At 45.2% G+C, this 17,903-nt stretch overlaps 1 protein-coding gene across 1 annotated transcript; it reads right to left on the reverse strand.

Moving 5' to 3' along the window:
- Positions 1-223: 223 nt before the first annotated feature.
- LOC101065996 (guanine nucleotide-binding protein G(s) subunit alpha) lies at positions 224-17,254 on the reverse strand. Its single transcript, XM_003973427.3, has 12 exons — positions 15,730-17,254; positions 14,697-14,769; positions 11,696-11,750; positions 11,419-11,538; positions 8,587-8,684; positions 2,280-2,334; positions 2,106-2,179; positions 1,954-2,012; positions 1,730-1,850; positions 1,333-1,463; positions 1,012-1,079; positions 224-909 (listed from the first exon to the last, which is right to left on the reverse strand). The coding sequence occupies exons 1-12, from the start codon at positions 15,866-15,868 to the stop codon at positions 763-765; spliced, it is 1,140 nt and encodes a 379-aa protein (XP_003973476.1). The 5' UTR covers positions 15,869-17,254; the 3' UTR covers positions 224-762.
- Between the last annotated feature and the right edge of the window lie 649 nt (positions 17,255-17,903).

Raw genomic sequence — 17,903 nt, forward strand, 5'->3', positions numbered from 1 at the left:
GGGTGCTCAGATGGTGCACAAAAGGTGATCACACAACGTACACCAACAACATAGGGTAAAAAAAAAAAAAAAAAAGTTGAATTGTGTTACTACAGGAATATATAATATTTATATACACACATATATAAATATCTGTATATATAGCTAGTGTGTTTTTTGCCTTGCATGAAGTTCAATGATATGCATGAATGTATGCATTTAACGATATTTGATCTTTTTTTCCTTTTTTGCTGTATTTCTTCAACGCACCTCAAATGGTTAAATGAAGAAAAGGTCATGTGATCTGTGGGGCTGTAGGAGTTGCACGTACATGTGCACACACACAAGCGTGCACTCTGTACGTTTGCCGTTCCTTCGACTTTCTTCTTCAACCAGCAGAGAAGAAACTCTGGTAAATGTTAAAAGCTTGACGGCGTTGATTTTTTAGCGAGTGTGTGTGTGTGTGTGTGTGTGTGTGTATCTTCTCTCTTCCAAAGTTCTCGATGTTTTATGTTGTCGTGTGTTTTTAATCTGCGACAGATAAAAAAAGAGGAGGGGCTCAATTCTTGACCATCCCTTGAGGTTGAAAGTGAAGCCTCAGTCCTGGATGATACGGCGGCTGTTGATGTACTATGTTTTTCAAATGTTTTTAATTGGGACAGCGTAGGAAGGATCGGGGTGTAAGGTGGTCATTTTCTTGCTGTTTGGATTATTGTGGTGTTTGTCTGTGGGGGAGGGACAGGTCGGCGGAGAGTAAAGTGGAGCACGTGCGGCTGCTGTCCATCACAAGAGCTCGTACTGCCGCAGGTGCATCCGCTGGATGATGTCACGACAGTCACTGAAGACACGGCGGATGTTTTCCGTGTCCACCGCACAGGTGAAGTGGGGGTAACAGTAATGCCGTCCGTCGCCGCTGGCTGTGCTGATCCTCTGTGACGTACACAAAAGCACAGTCGTGTTAGCACTGCAGCAATATACGTACAGATTGTTCTTCACGAAATACTGAATGAGGACGATCACATGGGGACGTACCAAAAACTCATCCCGAATAAAGTACTTTGCCCTTGTGACACGAGGATCTTCGCCTGGCTCTGGTATTGCTGTCAGGAGCCGAAAGACGAGGATTAGACAAGCGGAGGATTATATGCAAATGATAAAACTATTCCCAGCACTGCTCATGTAAGTAGGGCAAAATAATGGGAAGGCTGGCAAAAACAACTGGAGCATTTAGGTGCCCGTATGCTCCCTCAAAAAAATAATGAGAATCATCAGATAAAGATGATAAAGAACAGAAAATTCAACAGGTCTGGAAGGATAATGGCTGTGAACTGATGCGCGTGTTCCACTTCCTACCATCATCAGGCGTGGTGTAACGTGCAAACTCTGGGAAATAATCTTCAATCTTGGACTTTCCTGCCAAAACCTTCTCAGCTAGCAGGTCCTGCTTGTTGAGGAAGAGGATAACCGAAATGGTGCGTAGCCACCTGTGAAAGTGAGATGAAGAGCACCTTCAGTCAGCAGCAGATTTTAATCTGGATTTCCCTGCAGGGAATGTTTTTCTTTAATAGGACCTGGATGTAGAAAAATACAATTATTTATCATGTTCAGGGAAGAAAAGGCTCCTGCAGAGGAGAACGATGCAATTAATATGGGGATTTTTTTCCATTTCGAAATCCTGCCTGAAGAAACAACAGGAACCCCAATGACACAAAGATTCTGGTTCAGACACTCAAAGCTGGGCAGCGCTGACCTGTTGTTCCAGATGTTCTTGAACAGGTTGAGGGCTTCCTGAAGTCGGTTGGTCTGATTGTCTTCCCTGATCACCATGTTATAGCTGCTGCTCGCTACCACAAAGATGATGGCTGTCACATCTGCATTACAAAGACCAGCCTTTCAAACATCTGGCAAAAACCCACCAAAACTTATCATTCTGTTACTGGTGTCACTGCCGGAATTTACAGACAGATAACTTACCGTTGAAACACTGGATCCATTTCCGGCGTTCGTCTCGCTGGCCGCCAACATCGAACATACTGGGACAGAGAAAATTAAACTAAGAAAACTGGACATATAGATAAATACATCCCCAAATTATCCATTAAAACAGAACAGCAAACCAAACTTACTGGAAATTGACTTTGTCTATTTGAAAGGTTGTCTCAAAGATCCCAGATGTCAACACTCTGCATCTCAACAGATCCTGAATAGTAAATTTTAAAAAAAAAAATCATGTGCCTAAAGGTGTTAAGCCAAAAGGAAAGGAAACTGTTTGGTGTTGTGGGATCAGGTTTCTACGTCACCTGATCTGTAGGCGTGTAGTCGCTCTGTCTGACCACCTCGATCCTGTCTAAGAAACTGCAACAGGAAGACGAGAACACACTCAATTAGTCTGTGGGGAGAAGGTGAAGTCTGCGCCGCATGATGCAGACCAGAGGAGGGAGATGTTTCCCCATGAACGACCACCAGGGGGCGCTGACTTTACTCCTGCGTGGGAGAGAAGCAGCCCGTCTGAGTCACCAGCAGCAGCTTCGCTCTGTCAGGCCAGAGAAGCCTCGTCAATGGAGCCGCTGTAGTAGTTCTCACAGGGTGAGAGAGTGTGTGGTGTGTGTGTGCGTGCGTGGGCGGGTATGCAGGCCGAAGCTGCGCTGTTCTACAGCGTGCCTTCCCGAACGCGTGCTGACTTTTCCGATTAACTGACCCATATTTGCGCCGGCCATTAAAGCGTGCGAGAAGCATTCTCAGAAAGAGCGTACCAGGGACACGCTGGAGGTGCCTCCACAGCCGAGCCTCTTCAGAATTGACCGGCTCGGGAAACACAATCAGAACCCTGAAAAAAATCAAGCTGATTTGTTCTATGGAAAAAAAAAAACAGATGTCCAGCACGGAAGTTTTTCTACATACAGCACGCAGACAAGTGCCTCCTCCGACTCACTGGATACGGTTACAGGATGTAAACATGGACACAAACGGTTCTTTTATGCCAATATCCTGACGGTAGTTTATGATGTGTTGAGGAAACATGATGTAGGAAGGAAAACAGGAGTTGCTCCTGCGGTGGAAAGATCAGCGGCCTGAACCCTGCACGGCTACACAAGCAGGAATTTGGAGACAAAATTATAAATTTATAATTTTCTTGTCATACACGTCACGAAAACACATCCGATCGCATCACAAGCATGGCTTGCTTCTCCCTCCAAAAATCCCGTTACAAATAAGAAAAAGATGGACAGAAAACTTAATTTCAAATTCCGAGGAGGGGGGCGCTACAATAAAGCAATAAATAACCAACAACTGGAACAAGTCCCACGAGCCTCGTTTATTACAAAATGAAAAGTTTATGTACGACAATTCCTCAAGGGGAAAAAGCAGAACTGCCGCAGTCAAAGTTCGGTAAAGAAAATCGCAGGCGGGGTGGAGGCCGCCAGGCCGATACAGCTGTAGGTGATTCCTCGAAGAACTCCGTTACAAATTATCAAGGAAATTTCTCTACTTCGAGATATTGTTTATTGAAATGAAAAGCTCAAACACAGTATTTCGCATAAGCTACTTTTAATGTGGCGCAAGGTGCTTAACTCACCCAGGAAGATGGAAGAGTTCAGGGAAAGTATTTATCTCGTGTATTTATAACTGCGCTTTAGCCAAGCAAAAATCCGTTTTATCCGATCACTTGAGCGAGGTTTTCCAAACAATATCCGATGACTGAAAGATTCGATAGCTGCTGTCCTAATTATTTGGATTGATTTTTCTGGGTTAATTCTTTTCAGAATCACAAAGTGAGTCACACCTCCTGTTTCAAATACTGTCGAATTCAAACCAAAGGATCCTTTAAAAAAATGTCTTAAAAAAGCAACTTTGAGTTTGAGTCACGGCCGAAGTGAAAAATTCAAAAACAAGTAAAAAAACTCCAGATTTTCTCGTAAATGAGCAGATAACCCCGACAGTTGTGTTTACTTAACTTACAACACTAACACATTTCCTGTTAGAATCCTCTAATGTTTAGCTAAAGAGTTGCTTCCATTTTTTGTTTTTTGTTATTGCCAGCTCATCCGACTGGCCCGAACGGCGGCGGCGGCGGCAGCAGCGGGCGGAGGTATGTGACCCCCTCTGAGATAATCAGGAATGTGGCAGGCAGGGGTGAAATGTGACAGCAGGGCTGCAGGTAACAGCCCTAAAAAACACACATGGAGGAAATGAAACAGCCAGTCGGTCTTTACGCAGCCTGTTTCCCCGAGTCTCAGACAGAACCCTCAGAGAACTGTCCCGTCACGCCGCTCAAACCTCCTCAACGACGTTCCCGCTCCGTCTCCCCGCAAACGTCTCTGTTCCCGCGTGGCTAAACACACCACGTGGATGTTACCGATTCTGAAACCTCTCAGTCGCACGGGGTCGAACTGTTTATCTACAGCTCCGGTCTGAGGCGTCAACACGCCCAGGACAAACACACGGCTCACTTTTTAGCAGGTCTCCCTGTTAATAGGAGCGCTGCCAATAATAACCAGAGCAGGAGCTGAACCAAATAAAAGTGGCCGTCCCGGTAACAGAGAGGGCCGCAGTGATATGTTGAACCTGTTAGGGTTATTCTGGGGTGGCACACACACACACACACATACACGCGACGCATCAGGAGGTAAAACTAATAGTTTACAACAATGATAAAGTGAATTTTGTTTAGTCTCGAGGTAATTCCTCCTCATTTAATATTTATTTCATTGGTGTGACTCAGTGGTAATAAAAAAACCAAGTAGTTGTTCCTATTTAAACTTGAATTAAAAGGGTGTGTGTGTGTGTGTGTGTGTGTGCGTGTGTGTGTGTGTGTTTTAAAGCCAGACCTGTAATTTCCATTTTTTGAATGGATTAAAAAATATTTCAAAATTAAATGAGAAAGAGCTCAAACAAAAGATCCCCATATAAGCAGCAGGTCTGATTTTCTTTTAACTCCAGGAATGTCTCCCATCCAGCACACACGCACACACACACACACACACACTACATCTCATTAAAGGGTGACTGTTAGGATAACCTAATCGTGAAAAGGGATTACAATGCGCACACACACACACACACACACACATACACACACACACGCACACAAACTCACAACAAGTTAAAAAAATATGTTAAAGTTAAAGCACACTTTTCTGCTCATAGTTTATATAATAAAACACAATTGCATCACATTGGATTGGCTTCGTCTCACATGTGACTCACTCATTAGTGGTTACACACACACACACACACACACAGACACACACACACACAGACACACACACACGATGCGGCTGACACTATTATGCTTCCAAAAACGACTCATTCATATCTGCAGGAGATTCAACCTGTTGATGGTTCTGTTTTTAGGATCCAGCTGAATAAAATTAAGTTACCATCATCTCTGTTCAAACACACAAAAACACAACAACAAGGTTTACATAAGAAATCTCTGCACAGGCATCCCAAAAACAGTCAAAAACACGCACTTGATTGATCTAAAGGTGGAAAGAGAAGGACAGGACAGGTGGCCAGAAGAGAGACAGCAAACAGAGAGAGAGAGACAGCAACAGAGACAGAGACAGAGACAGAGACAGCAACAGAGACAGAGACAGCAACAGAGAGAGACAGCAACAGAGACAGAGACAGAGACAGAGACAGCAACAGAGACAGAGACAGCAACAGAGAGAGACAGCAACAGAGACAGCAACAGAGACAGCAATAGAGACAGAGACAGCAACAGAGACAGCAACAGCAACAGAGACAGAGACAGCAACAGAGACAGCAATAGAGAGAGAGACAGCAACAGAGACAGAGACAGAGAGAGACAGCAACAGAGACAGCAACAGAGACAGCAACAGAGACAGAGACAGCAACAGAGACAGCAATAGAGACAGAGACAGCAACAGAGACAGCAATAGAGACAGAGACAGCAACAGAGACAGCAACAGAGACAGCAATAGAGACAGCAACAGAGACAGCAATAGAGACAGAGACAGCAACAGAGACAGCAACAGAGACAGCAACAGAGACAGCAACAGAGACAGAGACAGCAACAGAGAGAGAGACAGCAACAGAGACAGAGACAGCAACAGAGAGAGAGACAGCAACAGAGACAGAGACAGCAACAGAGACAGAGACAGCAACAGAGAGAGAGACAGCAACAGAGACAGAGACAGCAACAGAGAGAGAGACAGCAAAGAGACAGAGACAGAAGACAGAGACAGAGACAGCAAGACAAGAGACAGTTTATGTATATATAGAGAGAGACAGCAAGAGCTAGAAAGACAGAGTGGGAGACAGAGACAGCACCAGTGCGACCGAGCGAGGGAGACAGACAGAGAGAGAGCAGGAGAGAATGCTGTGTCTAACATTACAGCGCTGCTCCAAAAATAGCTCCCTGGCGCCCTGGCCTCCAGCTTGGTTGTCATGGGACAGAACCCACGGGCGCTATAAATAGACAATCAGCTCCAAATCTTTTGCGACTGGAGAGAGGCCAGAAAGAGGGAGAGACAGGGAGGGAGAAAGAAAGCTGCACAGATAGAAGGGAAATGAGGAATGACAGAAGAGGGGAGTGAAAAAATCAGAGGACGTGACAGAAGAGAAAAAGGGGCGAAAGAGGAGAATGTAGAGCACGTAGAGAAAAGGGAAGGAACATAAAATGAACAACGAAAGATGGAACATATCAGCAGCCACAGTGACCAAGGAAAGAAAGAGTGAAACTTCACGTTAAAAAAGACGGAAGAGTAAGATTCCGTCGTCTCTAGAAGCAAACAGCCAGAAATAAAACCACAAACAAAGAGAGGAGAAAAAGGGACAAAGGGAACACCAACAGGACAAAAACAGGAGGAAGTAAAGCATAGAAGAAGAAAAGAGAAGCTCAGAGGACGGCAGGTTAACCATGTGACCTCCACTAGCTGACTGATGCTACATGCGTTCTCCTGCCCCCCCCCATGACTAAGGAAACTCCTTTGTGCAGCCCGTTGCTCAGCTACGTTACGACGCCGTCTTTCTCTCTCCCCTTGAGAGTAAAAATCATTTGCGAATATTTCAACAGAGGCAATCGGCGCCGGGGCGGCGACGTCGTCACGCCAGGTGACGTTTGGCGAGGGCCGCAGCGTCATCGCCGCCCCGACGAGACGCGGGCGAATCCCGGTCTTCTTTTGAGCGAAACATTTTTGGACCTGAGCAGCGTCTGAGTCACTGGATGCAGATGGCGGCTATAAAGCTGCTATTAAAGGGCCTATTTTAGGCAGCCCATAAAGACGCCCGATATTTCTGACCCACGGTGCGCGATGATGACGACGGCCGTCTGCACTTGCACAGGTTTTGTTTTGGTCGGTTTCCCGCTCAGGTCACGGGGTGTAACGCTTTATAAATGATAGTGAATAAACTGAGCGAGTTGATGGTATTTTTATACACACACACACTTTTTAAACTTTTTTTTAAAATTCCTACATGTGAGCAAGGTGACGACATCAGGGTGGATAACTGCATAAACCAGTCAGGAGGGGGAAACGCCTACATCAGAAGCGTTCTCCTGTTTCAAAACTTTACCGAGGTTTTAAAATGACCCCCCCCCCCCCCCGCGCGGGGGGAGCTGGCACCGCTGATCGACACCAACACTTCACTTCCACCTAAAATGCTGAAGTTGTCTCTTTGCTAACAGTCGCTCTTTCTCTTCTCCTTCTGCAGCCTGACTGGGTTAAATATAGCTCCCCCTCTCTTTCTCTGCTTCTCCGTTTACACGGGGGGGGGGGGGCACGGCCGGAGGGACTTCCGGTCTGGCCACCAGGCCCAGCATCTGATCCATAACAAGGACAGGACAGGGACAGGACAGGAAGGACAGGACAGGACAGGAAAGGAAAGGAAGGACGGGACAGGACAGGACAGGACAGGACAGGACAGGAAAGGAAAGGAAAGGAAAGGAAAGGAAAGGAAAGGAAAGGAAAGGAAAGGAAAGGAAAGGAAAGGAAAAGAAAGGACAGGACAGGACAGGACAGGACAGGACAGGACAGGAAAGGAAAGGACAGGACAGGACAGGACAGGACAAGAAAGGACAGGAAAGGAACTCTGTTGAGAATCTCAAACCACAAGTCACCCGAGACTGAGTTTGCGAGGCCCTACATGAACCGTGACGGTGGTTCTGCTGGTGTCTCCACCCTCAGCACCTCAGCACGGCCGCCCGTGACCTCGACAAGCGAGGCGACTTTGAGGACGTACAAAAGAACAATCGTCTTTGTTTACAATACACAAAACCTGCTCTGGCCACACGAAGCCTTCAGTATCACACAGAGCAGGAGCCCGTTCAGATGACTCGGGCTGAACCGAGACCATCCAAAGTTGGACCTACACGTGTTTATGGACCCACATCACAGCCACGTGTGGGCCTGAGGGACGTTAGCTGGAAGCTACATAAGTTAGCACGTTATGACAGCAGCCGCAGGAGCCCAGTTGGTTCTGTGTCTAAGGTCACCCACGATACATCCAGAACATGACGCGTGTGGCACGGTGACAACATTTTAGACCTCTTCAACATCAGCGCGAGGCCACGGACCGCACGTTTAAAGAAAACGTGGACAGGAATGAGGAAAAGAGCGGACTTAAGGAAAGGAGACTTACTATTTTGCGCAGTCAATCAGTTGATATTCATTGGACCTTTCCCAGCACGCTCGCACGCCCTCGTCCTGCCAGAGGATTTTTGTGTGGTCATAAAACTCCTGGAAAGAGAGGGCAGGAAATAACAGCAAATCAGGCTTTCTATAAATACAGACACATCAGAACATTTTTAGCTCTTCAGGTTTCCAAGAGTACAGGGAGTGCTGTGGCAGAGACCTGCACACACATGCACACACACGCACACACACGCACACACACACACACAGAAAAACACCCACACTCTCCACAGCTTTTTTGGGACACAAGCTGTTTGAACTGCGACTGACCAGCGATCCATTAATTAGTGGCCCTGGTTAATGAGAGTGAAATTGACTGTGCAGTTATGCGCCAACAGCAAATAAACACTGCACAATTGCATGTAAATCAAAAGCCTCCCTCCGTCGTTGCAAACACAAAAGGAGCACGGCCACATACTCGGCCTGCACAAAAGAGCTAACGTGGATCTCCGGGGGTGCAGGTGGCGGTAAAACAGCTACATGTCATGTGCCAGTCTGCCAGTGCTTCAGCCACATTCCTGACTGGCTGCTTCAACGTTAGCATGTCACCTGACATCGCTGCCCATACAGGGAATGAAGCACTAAAGCCTTAACGCATAAAAAAAAAAAAAAACAGGACAGCGGTCCCATTGACCCAGTGGCTTAACAGACTGGTGTGTTTGCATTTTTATCCTCTGACATTATAAAACCACGATGATGCTGCAAAAATACCCTGAAGATGACTGAATGTAGAGAACAATAGAGTTTTAGCCCTAAAACGAAAGAGATCTGCAATAAAGGGCAGGAAACAATGCAAACTGTTTAAGTAGACATCAGCAGAGGGTAAAACAATAAAATTGTGGGGCTGCGAGGTATTTCCAAAGGATTTCAAAATGATTGCAGAGAGGAAGCTGATGGGCAGCCTCATTCAGAGGCTGGAAACAGTAGAGGTTATTGAGTTCATGAAGGAGGAAAAAAAAGCAGCTTTCCTCCTCACACAAGACTTGGCAAGTTCTTCAAAGGGGCCTATCTCCTCACATTTATCTGCAGTCAGTCCATTAAAGGACCTGTATATAATTATACATCCTTCTTATAACCATTTACACAATGACCACTGAGGACTAAAATATATGAATGTTTGGAAGCGCAGAATGACTGGCTGGAACAGACAGACTGGACAGACAGACTGGACTCAGAAGAAGTAGCAGCGGTGTTCATCCCTCAGATTTTCCTACTGCAGAACCAGACCGTCAAGTGGCAGCGAAGGCTGCTTATCAAACTGCATCCTGCACCCAGATCAGGTTAAATTACAGGTCGATTGATCATCCTCCCGGCTCATTATAGGGGCATTTGGCCAATTATCTGTGTCAGCATTTTCCTGTAACAATCACTCTTTAAAAATGGAATCAATAAAAATGTTCTGCATCTGCGCTCTCTGCGGCGCTGAATGTCCCACTGGCAAAACACAAATCTAATTGTGGAGACACCCCATGAGCAACAGCCAGCCACTGTCAGTGCAGGAGGTGCTACATGAGGAAACACACAGGCTCTGTTTATCTTCCGAATTAATCCTTTTCTTTCTTTTAAAATAGTTTTCAGTACTGGTCTGGCTAAGAAGCATCCGCAGGAAGGGAGCATTTGCTAGGACTAGCTTGCGCTGCTAGCAGTGCTACATTTTATCCTTCTGCATTAGAGATGTCATCTTGTGTTGGCACACACGTTGCTTACATAAAAATACAAAACTCAATATGTTCAGCCTTATAATTGAAGCCCTCTACCAAAGAGTTAATCATTACAATGGTATGATTGAGAAGCAGAGTATTCGTTATCAACATAATGTGGAAAATCATTTATTATCTGTAATGTAACTGATAGGAAACACAGAGGAAAGCAAGATCATATTTTGGACAATAGATTGAGGACTTCTATTCTATTTTCCACTAAATTCAGAGGGCATCAGTTGTACTAGCTAGTAAGGCTCAAGGCCCTGTAGGGGGAGAGTGGACCGAGGAGGAAGAAACACTTCTTTTTAGGATGTATGTCTGGATCAGGTCGGAATCCATTTGTAGAAGTTGTAGCTTTTCTAAAGTTTAAAGTTTTTTCAGTTCCACAAAGCATTTTTTAAACACAAAGGGAGATAAATCTGAATAAAACATTAAGTAAAAAATGGAGAAATGTCACTTTATAAAGTCAAAAAAAACCCAAACACTGGTTTTGGTGGACCATCTTTGTTGTTGGGATCAGAACACACCAGAGTTTGTAATCAGTCAGCATGTGTGTCTCGAGGACAAGTCCCTCCTGACACATTTGGGATATTACAAACAATTAGCGCAAAGGTAGTGTGTTGGTCTCAGGTGAGCGTCTTGTTCAACCGACGGGCTCCCAAATGGACGTGTACTCGCTAATTACTGAATCAGAGCGTGACACACTCCAGGCTGCAGCCATGTGAATTACAAAGAAAGTCTACAGCTTAAACAAACAAAAAAAGCCATTAGCTTTGGAAACAATTGTGCAGAAGCATGAGCACAATCACCGAACACCATCATTTCTGCTCACAATAGAGGAAAACAAGCCTCATGGCTGCAGTTTCCCTCCTAAAAATGGGCCATTTTCCGATGACTTTTGCTCACTTCCATTCAAATATACAGTGTCAGAACCTTGAAATCATGGATACTGTATGGATCACAATAATAGTTTTGTGCACGTATGTGCGTGGTCGTATCAAAAGGAACCGTCAGAGAAGAAGAAGAGCGGCCGTCTGTTCGCCCACAGCTCCCAAGTCAGAAAAGGTTCAACTTACCGAAGGAAACTCGAAATCCTTATGGTGTGCTTGCTTCATGACGTAATCAATTCGGCACTGGTTTTCGGGACTGGCTAACTTGCACGGCGGTGTGAGTGTTGTCATGGCAGCCACAATTGTCTACATTGAGTCAACCCAAGAAAATACGCTTAATTCTTAAAAACATGAACACTCACTTTGTAATGGTAAAAATCGTCCCTGTACTGGGATGATCGAATCGGAGAAAATTCCCTTTGACATTCACAGCACATAAAAAAAACAACTTGTAAGTTCTTACCTCTATAGCTTCTTTAATGTTGTTTTTAATGTCCCGGATTTTCTGCTTTTTCTCCCTGTGAAGGTCAGAGGAAGGTTCAGGTTATTATTACCATTTAATGCGATACAGCGATGAGGCGTTCAAGCAAACGGCGATGCAGAGGGATTGTCCACTATATTCTTTCTAAATACTGGAGGAAAAACTTTGAAAGTTGTAGACCCTTTTCTACAGCAAGAACTTTTATTATTTACTCGGGATGTTGAAAAGCCTTTGTGTATTTCCATCTATAAAACTCTGCCTCAACCCCAAACTTCCTCTAAAAAAGTACCTAGTAGGGGGTTGGATTTTCCAGAGTCCCCAGAATTTTCGCTGGACGGGTGTGTGTGTGTGTGTGTGTGCTGAGGAAGAGCTTTTATTTCATTTCTGCAATCTTTAGTTTGTTTGCGTTTTGATCCTTTTGAAAGTGGGCGGACGAAGACGTCCCGGCTGTTTGCTGAGGCAGAACTGTAAAAGAAGTATGAATGAACATCCGCCGAGCTTCAGCTCTCAATGTGGGGCAGATTCATGAAAAGCTAGAGAATCTTAAGCAAGATTCGGAGACTTTTTAAATCACACGTCATCACGTCGCAAATTTAATTACTCAAGTTGACAAAAAAAACCCCAAAAAAAACCAGGTAATAAATGTTGGTGGAAAAGGGGCAGATATCTGTCTAGATTGATGAGAGCAGGAGACTCAGGTGTGGGAATGGTGAAAAACAACCGTCGTTTCTCATTTCATCACACAACGACCAGATTGACGCAGTAGAAACTTCTGAACAACTGTCCGACTTTTGCTGGTCAGCCTGGAGCTCCAGCACCAGACAGCAGACACGAGTGTTCCACCTGCTCCAGATAGGCTGCTTCTCCTGTGCCGCTCCTCGAGTGTGTGAGACGTTCTCACAGGTGCCCTGCATTCGTCTGCCAATTGCTGTTAGAACAAACGGGATTCACGAGGATTTCGGCATCGCGGCGATCAGCTTAAGCAAGCGCCACCGATATCAGCTGGAAAGGCCCGATGTCACGCGGCTCATTCCCAAACCAAGCCGGCCGCCTCCCAGATTCAGCCTTGCAAAAGTTTGATGGCTGAAAAGTGGAGCTGATACAGAAATCTGCTGAATGAAAGGAACTAGTGGCTGATTTCTCAATCTAACACCAGCAGTGACCAGAGAGAAAAGGAAACATGGCAGCCGTGTGTGTCGGCTTTAGAGTCCGCAGATACAACAGCAGGACTGGGGAAGTCCTGTTTGCACTGCTTTATTTTCAGCGTTTGAATGAAAATGTGCCGCTTTACGCTAAAATAAAAGCCTGCCGAGGCCTGGATGGGGGGAAAACGTGAGCTATAATTTCTTTTTATTTTAATTCTCCCAACGTTTTGCGTTATAATTGGACGACAACACAGAACATCAAATTATTGATAGTTGCAGGGCTTTAGAAATGTATTAACCCCCCACCGTGATGCGAGAGCTCACTGCACCCACAGTGGAACCTGACGCAGAACTTTTGTCCATAACGAGTCGTTTAAGAGCTTTCTAAATTGTTTGTTTTTCCTCAAGTTTAATAACCGTTAATAAGCACTGTGTGCGTCTAGCAAGGAAATGTTCGATCAAGAGGAGAGGCCAACCCAACTCTCACACTGATCAAGCGATTCCTAATATTTGACTTTAAACAGAAGAGTGAAAAACAACAACTGCATTTTTCGAACAAAAGCTGCCGACGTTTGGAAATAATCAGCACATTCATGGCTATTGAAAAACTGGTGGGAGAAAACATCTGAAGAGTGTTTTGGGTGACGACCGAATCGACCCAGCAGCCTTATCAATAATCAATAAAGCCATAAGCAGACGGCCAGATGTGTAGCTAGATGTGTTTCCTTGTTATAGGCCCTTACTGGGGAAGCATCAGGTGTCTGATGTGAGGAGCGGCTTCTCTATCAAGGACCCAAACTCTACTCCCCCTCCAGCCCCCTTAGCTACCCCACACCACGAAGGAAAACCCATCGAGACCATAACGTCTGGCCGGAGCAAGACACCAAAAACCCCCGGAGCTCCATATTTCTAGGAAGCGACATCCAACAGAAGATTTGTCGCCGCATCCGAACAGAAGATCCGTTGACTGAGGTCCGCGTGTGCTGCGAGCACGTGAGGACGCTCCGCGCCCCGAAGCCCCTTTCTATGAAGAGCACCCTAATGAAGGATAAAATGTGACTCCTTCCCGTCCCGTTCCTTTGGCAGAGACTTGTAGGAAATTCACGAGGTAGCTGGCAAAGGCCCGCGGCAATATTTCCACAAAATCCTAAAATGGATAAAGGGCGCTTTTTGTGTTACAAAAAATTGGAGAGTTACTGAGAAACATTACCGAGAATCCCAAAACATCTGCCTTTTCTTTAAACTTAACAGACAAAACCATGTATTGTTGTCATGGTATATTAAAAAAAAAGCACAAACAAAAACTCAAAACAAAAGGAAGTTATGTTACTTTGTTAAATGAGAGGAAGTGGGAGCTCCAGCAAAGCTTGAAGATTATTAATAGTTAATTTTTATTTACTAAATATAAAACTAAATATATAAAAAAATAAATCAGGGAGATCCAAATTACAATGAAACCCTCCATTTATTTATCTCTATTGAACAAACGAGCATTTATCCAACAAAACATGTCTAATTAAATCAATGAATGTTCATTTCTAAACTAAATTAACTTTGGTAGAAATGTTGGAAAGATAATTACACCCAATTACTAAACAACCAAATGTTTAATATGTTCACTGACAGACAACTATTGATTTAGTTATAAATGACCACATTTTGGACAGCTTTCCCTATTTTTTTCATGATTTAGCTCAGAATTAATAGTCTCTGTCTGTCTTTTTACTACTAAGTTCCCTTGAATGTATCGAGTAAATGTGAATTATAATTATTCATTAATAATGGTTTGAATGCTCTGGTTTGTGTGCTAAACCCGTGTGTTGGAGAGCAACACTTACTCTGCATTGAAGCCGTTTACGTGCAGTATTCTCATCTGTTTCACTATTGTGCTTTTCCCTGATTCACCAGCACCTGCAAGACGACAGAAATGGGAAAAATCAGTCTCTCACCAACACACATATAATTGTTCCCCAACAAAAATCCACCTCAAACCAGATGAAGTGATGGCAACTGAACACCTGCATCACCTGGACTGATTCAATGCACAGCCCACCCCACCCCCACCCCCCTTCAGCTAACGGAACGAGTGAGGACGGTCTAGCAGACACCAATCAGAGAAATTCACTAAAGTTTAAACATTCAAGTCAATGTTTCAATGGGGAGGGGGGGCTACCCTGCATGACCAGATTCAGATAATAATGAAAGGGACTAATAATGCTTAGAATAATCCCAATTTGCTCGATGGAGGATAGCAGCGTGGGCCTTAAGATTGACATCATGACACCCAGGTCGAGATGGTAAAAGCTGCAGCCACATCGAATATCACACCTGTAAATGTGTTTGTTAAAAAAAAACAATATCGGGTAATGTGAGATCACATCACTGAAGGGTTACATTAAAGGACGGGACAGGCATGTCAAACCCAGTCCTCGAGGGCCACGTTCCTGCCGGGTTTTGAATGCAGTTTCAGCCTGGTAGGACAGAAAACCCGGCAGGATCGTGGCCCTCGAGGACTGAGTTTGACACATGTGGACTAGCACAAATGTCCTAATGCACTATTTGTCTTCTGTGAGGGACGGGAAAGAGACAGGCCTGAATAAAGGCCGATCGGAGGTCTGGGAGCCTCCGTGTGCTGCTGTTGCTCAATATCCTTCTGCCAGCCATCTCACATGTTCCTCCTGCTCCACGATCGTCCAAGAATGCAGGAGACAGGACGGTGTCCAGACACCACGGGGTGACATCACCCTCCTATTGCATCATTTGTTGATATTTCCCCGTTACCAGATGCGAAATACTGCAAACCTTTTTTTTTTAAGTGTGTAAACAGGTTGTCTAAGCGAGAACACAAACAATAAAGTAAACAAAACCCACCTAATAGAAGAAGCCGGTGAGTGGCCCGGTAAATCTGTTTGTCTTTTTGGAGCTGCCTCTCTATCTTTTTGTTGGCTTCTCTCTGTGCCTTCTCCTCATTCCGCTGATCTTCAGTCTTACTATTGCCAAGACAGCCCATCTTCCAGAATAAAGAGATGGTGATAATAATAATGGGATGAGGTTCGGGTGGGAGGCAGGTTGGATGGATGAGGTGATGGGGTGGTGAGGGAAGGTGCTGATCAAAGGGGGTGGGGGGGTGAGGGTAAATGAATCCTAAATTCCTTGGCTGGCCCGACAGAGGAACACGTGGTTCAGAATGAGTGACATTTATGTCCCCAGATGCACATCAGCCAGATGTGAAACCTCGGTGGGTTGTAAAAGCCTCCACCGTGGATGGATGTGGCTATATCCTGGACCAGAGATCACTCGGAGGGGAGCGGAGCAGCGGTGTGCGAGTCTGGGGCTTTGGGATGGAAATCCGCAGTGAAGTCATCGACGTCGACGCGAGGGTGGTCGTGGATGAATTTGTTGCATGTCAACGCCACCTTGCACGGTCGTTTAAACCAAAAATGAGGGCTGCAATCTGATCTTTTTTCAGTGAATGTCTCCCCCAGAGCCCTTCCTTGGTAGATCTCTCACAGTGTCATTCATTTTCACTCACAACCAAAGCTAGATCTTCCCTTTCCTCTCTCCCTCTGTTAATTATAGATAGTATAGGTTATTTTTAGGGACAATTCGCGATACCTTCTCTGGCTTAAATCACATCAGTGGGCGGGTGGGAGAGTTTATATCTATCTATCTATATACATAAATATTCCCTCTTGAAATGACGGCATGTAAATGACAGGGTTACACCGGGGCTTTGCTTCTCTGCAACAACCTTCGCTCAAAAGCCGTCACATCATACGATGTTCTCCGGAGGCTGCAAGCGATCCGGATCGATAATATCCTGATATTTGGTCGACGTCAACACGATTTCCTCTCCCCCGCGAACAGATGCTGGTTTGGTCTTTTTCAGAGGGTTTGATCAGACCCGACCACAGGCCCCGTATCCGTCCCTTTTCTCTCGGTATCGTTAATTTGTATTTCTCCTCACATCGAGGGGGGAAAAAAAACTTCTCCGAGCGACTGAATGCGCTTTTCGGCGAATGGGTGTCCTTGATCCGAATGCAATATCCAGGTGATATGAGTGGAAATCCCCCTTTACTTTCAGCCCAGCTGCAGCCTACTGTCAAAGTCTTTCGGCTTTTTGGACTCCCGTTGATAGATTATAGTTACATGTGCACGGCGTTTTCAATCACTGGTCCAGCGGCGAGCCGTTTTTTTTTTTTCATAAATCACCGACAGGCCGCAGCTGCTCCGGTGAAACATTCGGGGAGATGTCAGCGGCTTTTTCGCGTTGGTCCTCTGAGTTACTGTGCATTATTTTGCTCCATTTTGTCTCTCAGATTTGTATGTTGAGATAGATAGAGTTGAAAAGGTGGGGTGGGGCAAACAGCTCTCACGGAACCCTGGAACGAACGTGGTTGCACTGTGCGCGGGGACATTCTCTACTTCCTGATTGGGCCTTTCAAAATAAAACCACCTGCGAAGAGAAACGATCGAAAACGAAGCGCGACACGCTGCCAAATGGAGGTTTACGAGAGATGAATGTCGATAATCGAATTATAACATGGTTCTTACATCTATTATACAGAATGCTAATATGGATAGACGGGTTTACACATACGTGTATATGTGTATGTATTTTGGCACACCTCAGAGCTCAATTTTTTTTAAAAAATTCTACTGATTCTATATCACACCAATATTTTAGAATGGAAATATCGTTTCGTAAACAAAACGCACTTTTGGCTTTAACGGGGGCTGTAAAAAGTATCTGATTTTCCTTTTTATTTGTAATGTGCAGTAGAGTGCACGTGTGCTGGGGCCGCTATTTCATGCTCTTACGTCGAATGTAGTTGTAAGTGACTTGTGGTTACTTCCGCTGCGCAGCTTGACGCATCTGGGATGAAGCAGCGATGGATCACATGATCGCTCAGAGCATCATGAAGCGGCGCCCCAGAAGGGGAGAGGCGCCCTCTTTAAAGAGCGGCGAATATCAGCACAGCCAGCCAAAAAACAAGTTAATGACGCCGAAAGCGTTACAAAAGTCGTGGCGTTGAGGGCGTAAA

This window comes from Takifugu rubripes, chromosome 19, assembly GCF_901000725.2.
Source record: "Takifugu rubripes chromosome 19, fTakRub1.2, whole genome shotgun sequence".
In the NCBI taxonomy this organism is placed as follows: domain Eukaryota; kingdom Metazoa; phylum Chordata; class Actinopteri; order Tetraodontiformes; family Tetraodontidae; genus Takifugu; species Takifugu rubripes.

Coding starts and splice junctions, on each gene's coding strand:
- LOC101065996 (XM_003973427.3), bottom strand. CDS start 15,868: ATGGGCTGTCTTGGCAATAGTAAGACTGAAGATCAGCGGAATGAGGAG. Junction 11,539..11,695: donor ACATTAAAGAAGCTATAGAG/GTAAGAACTTAC, acceptor GACTCAATGTAG/ACAATTGTGGCTGCCATGAC. Junction 2,180..2,279: donor ACTACACGCCTACAGATCAG/GTGACGTAGAAA, acceptor TTTACTATTCAG/GATCTGTTGAGATGCAGAGT.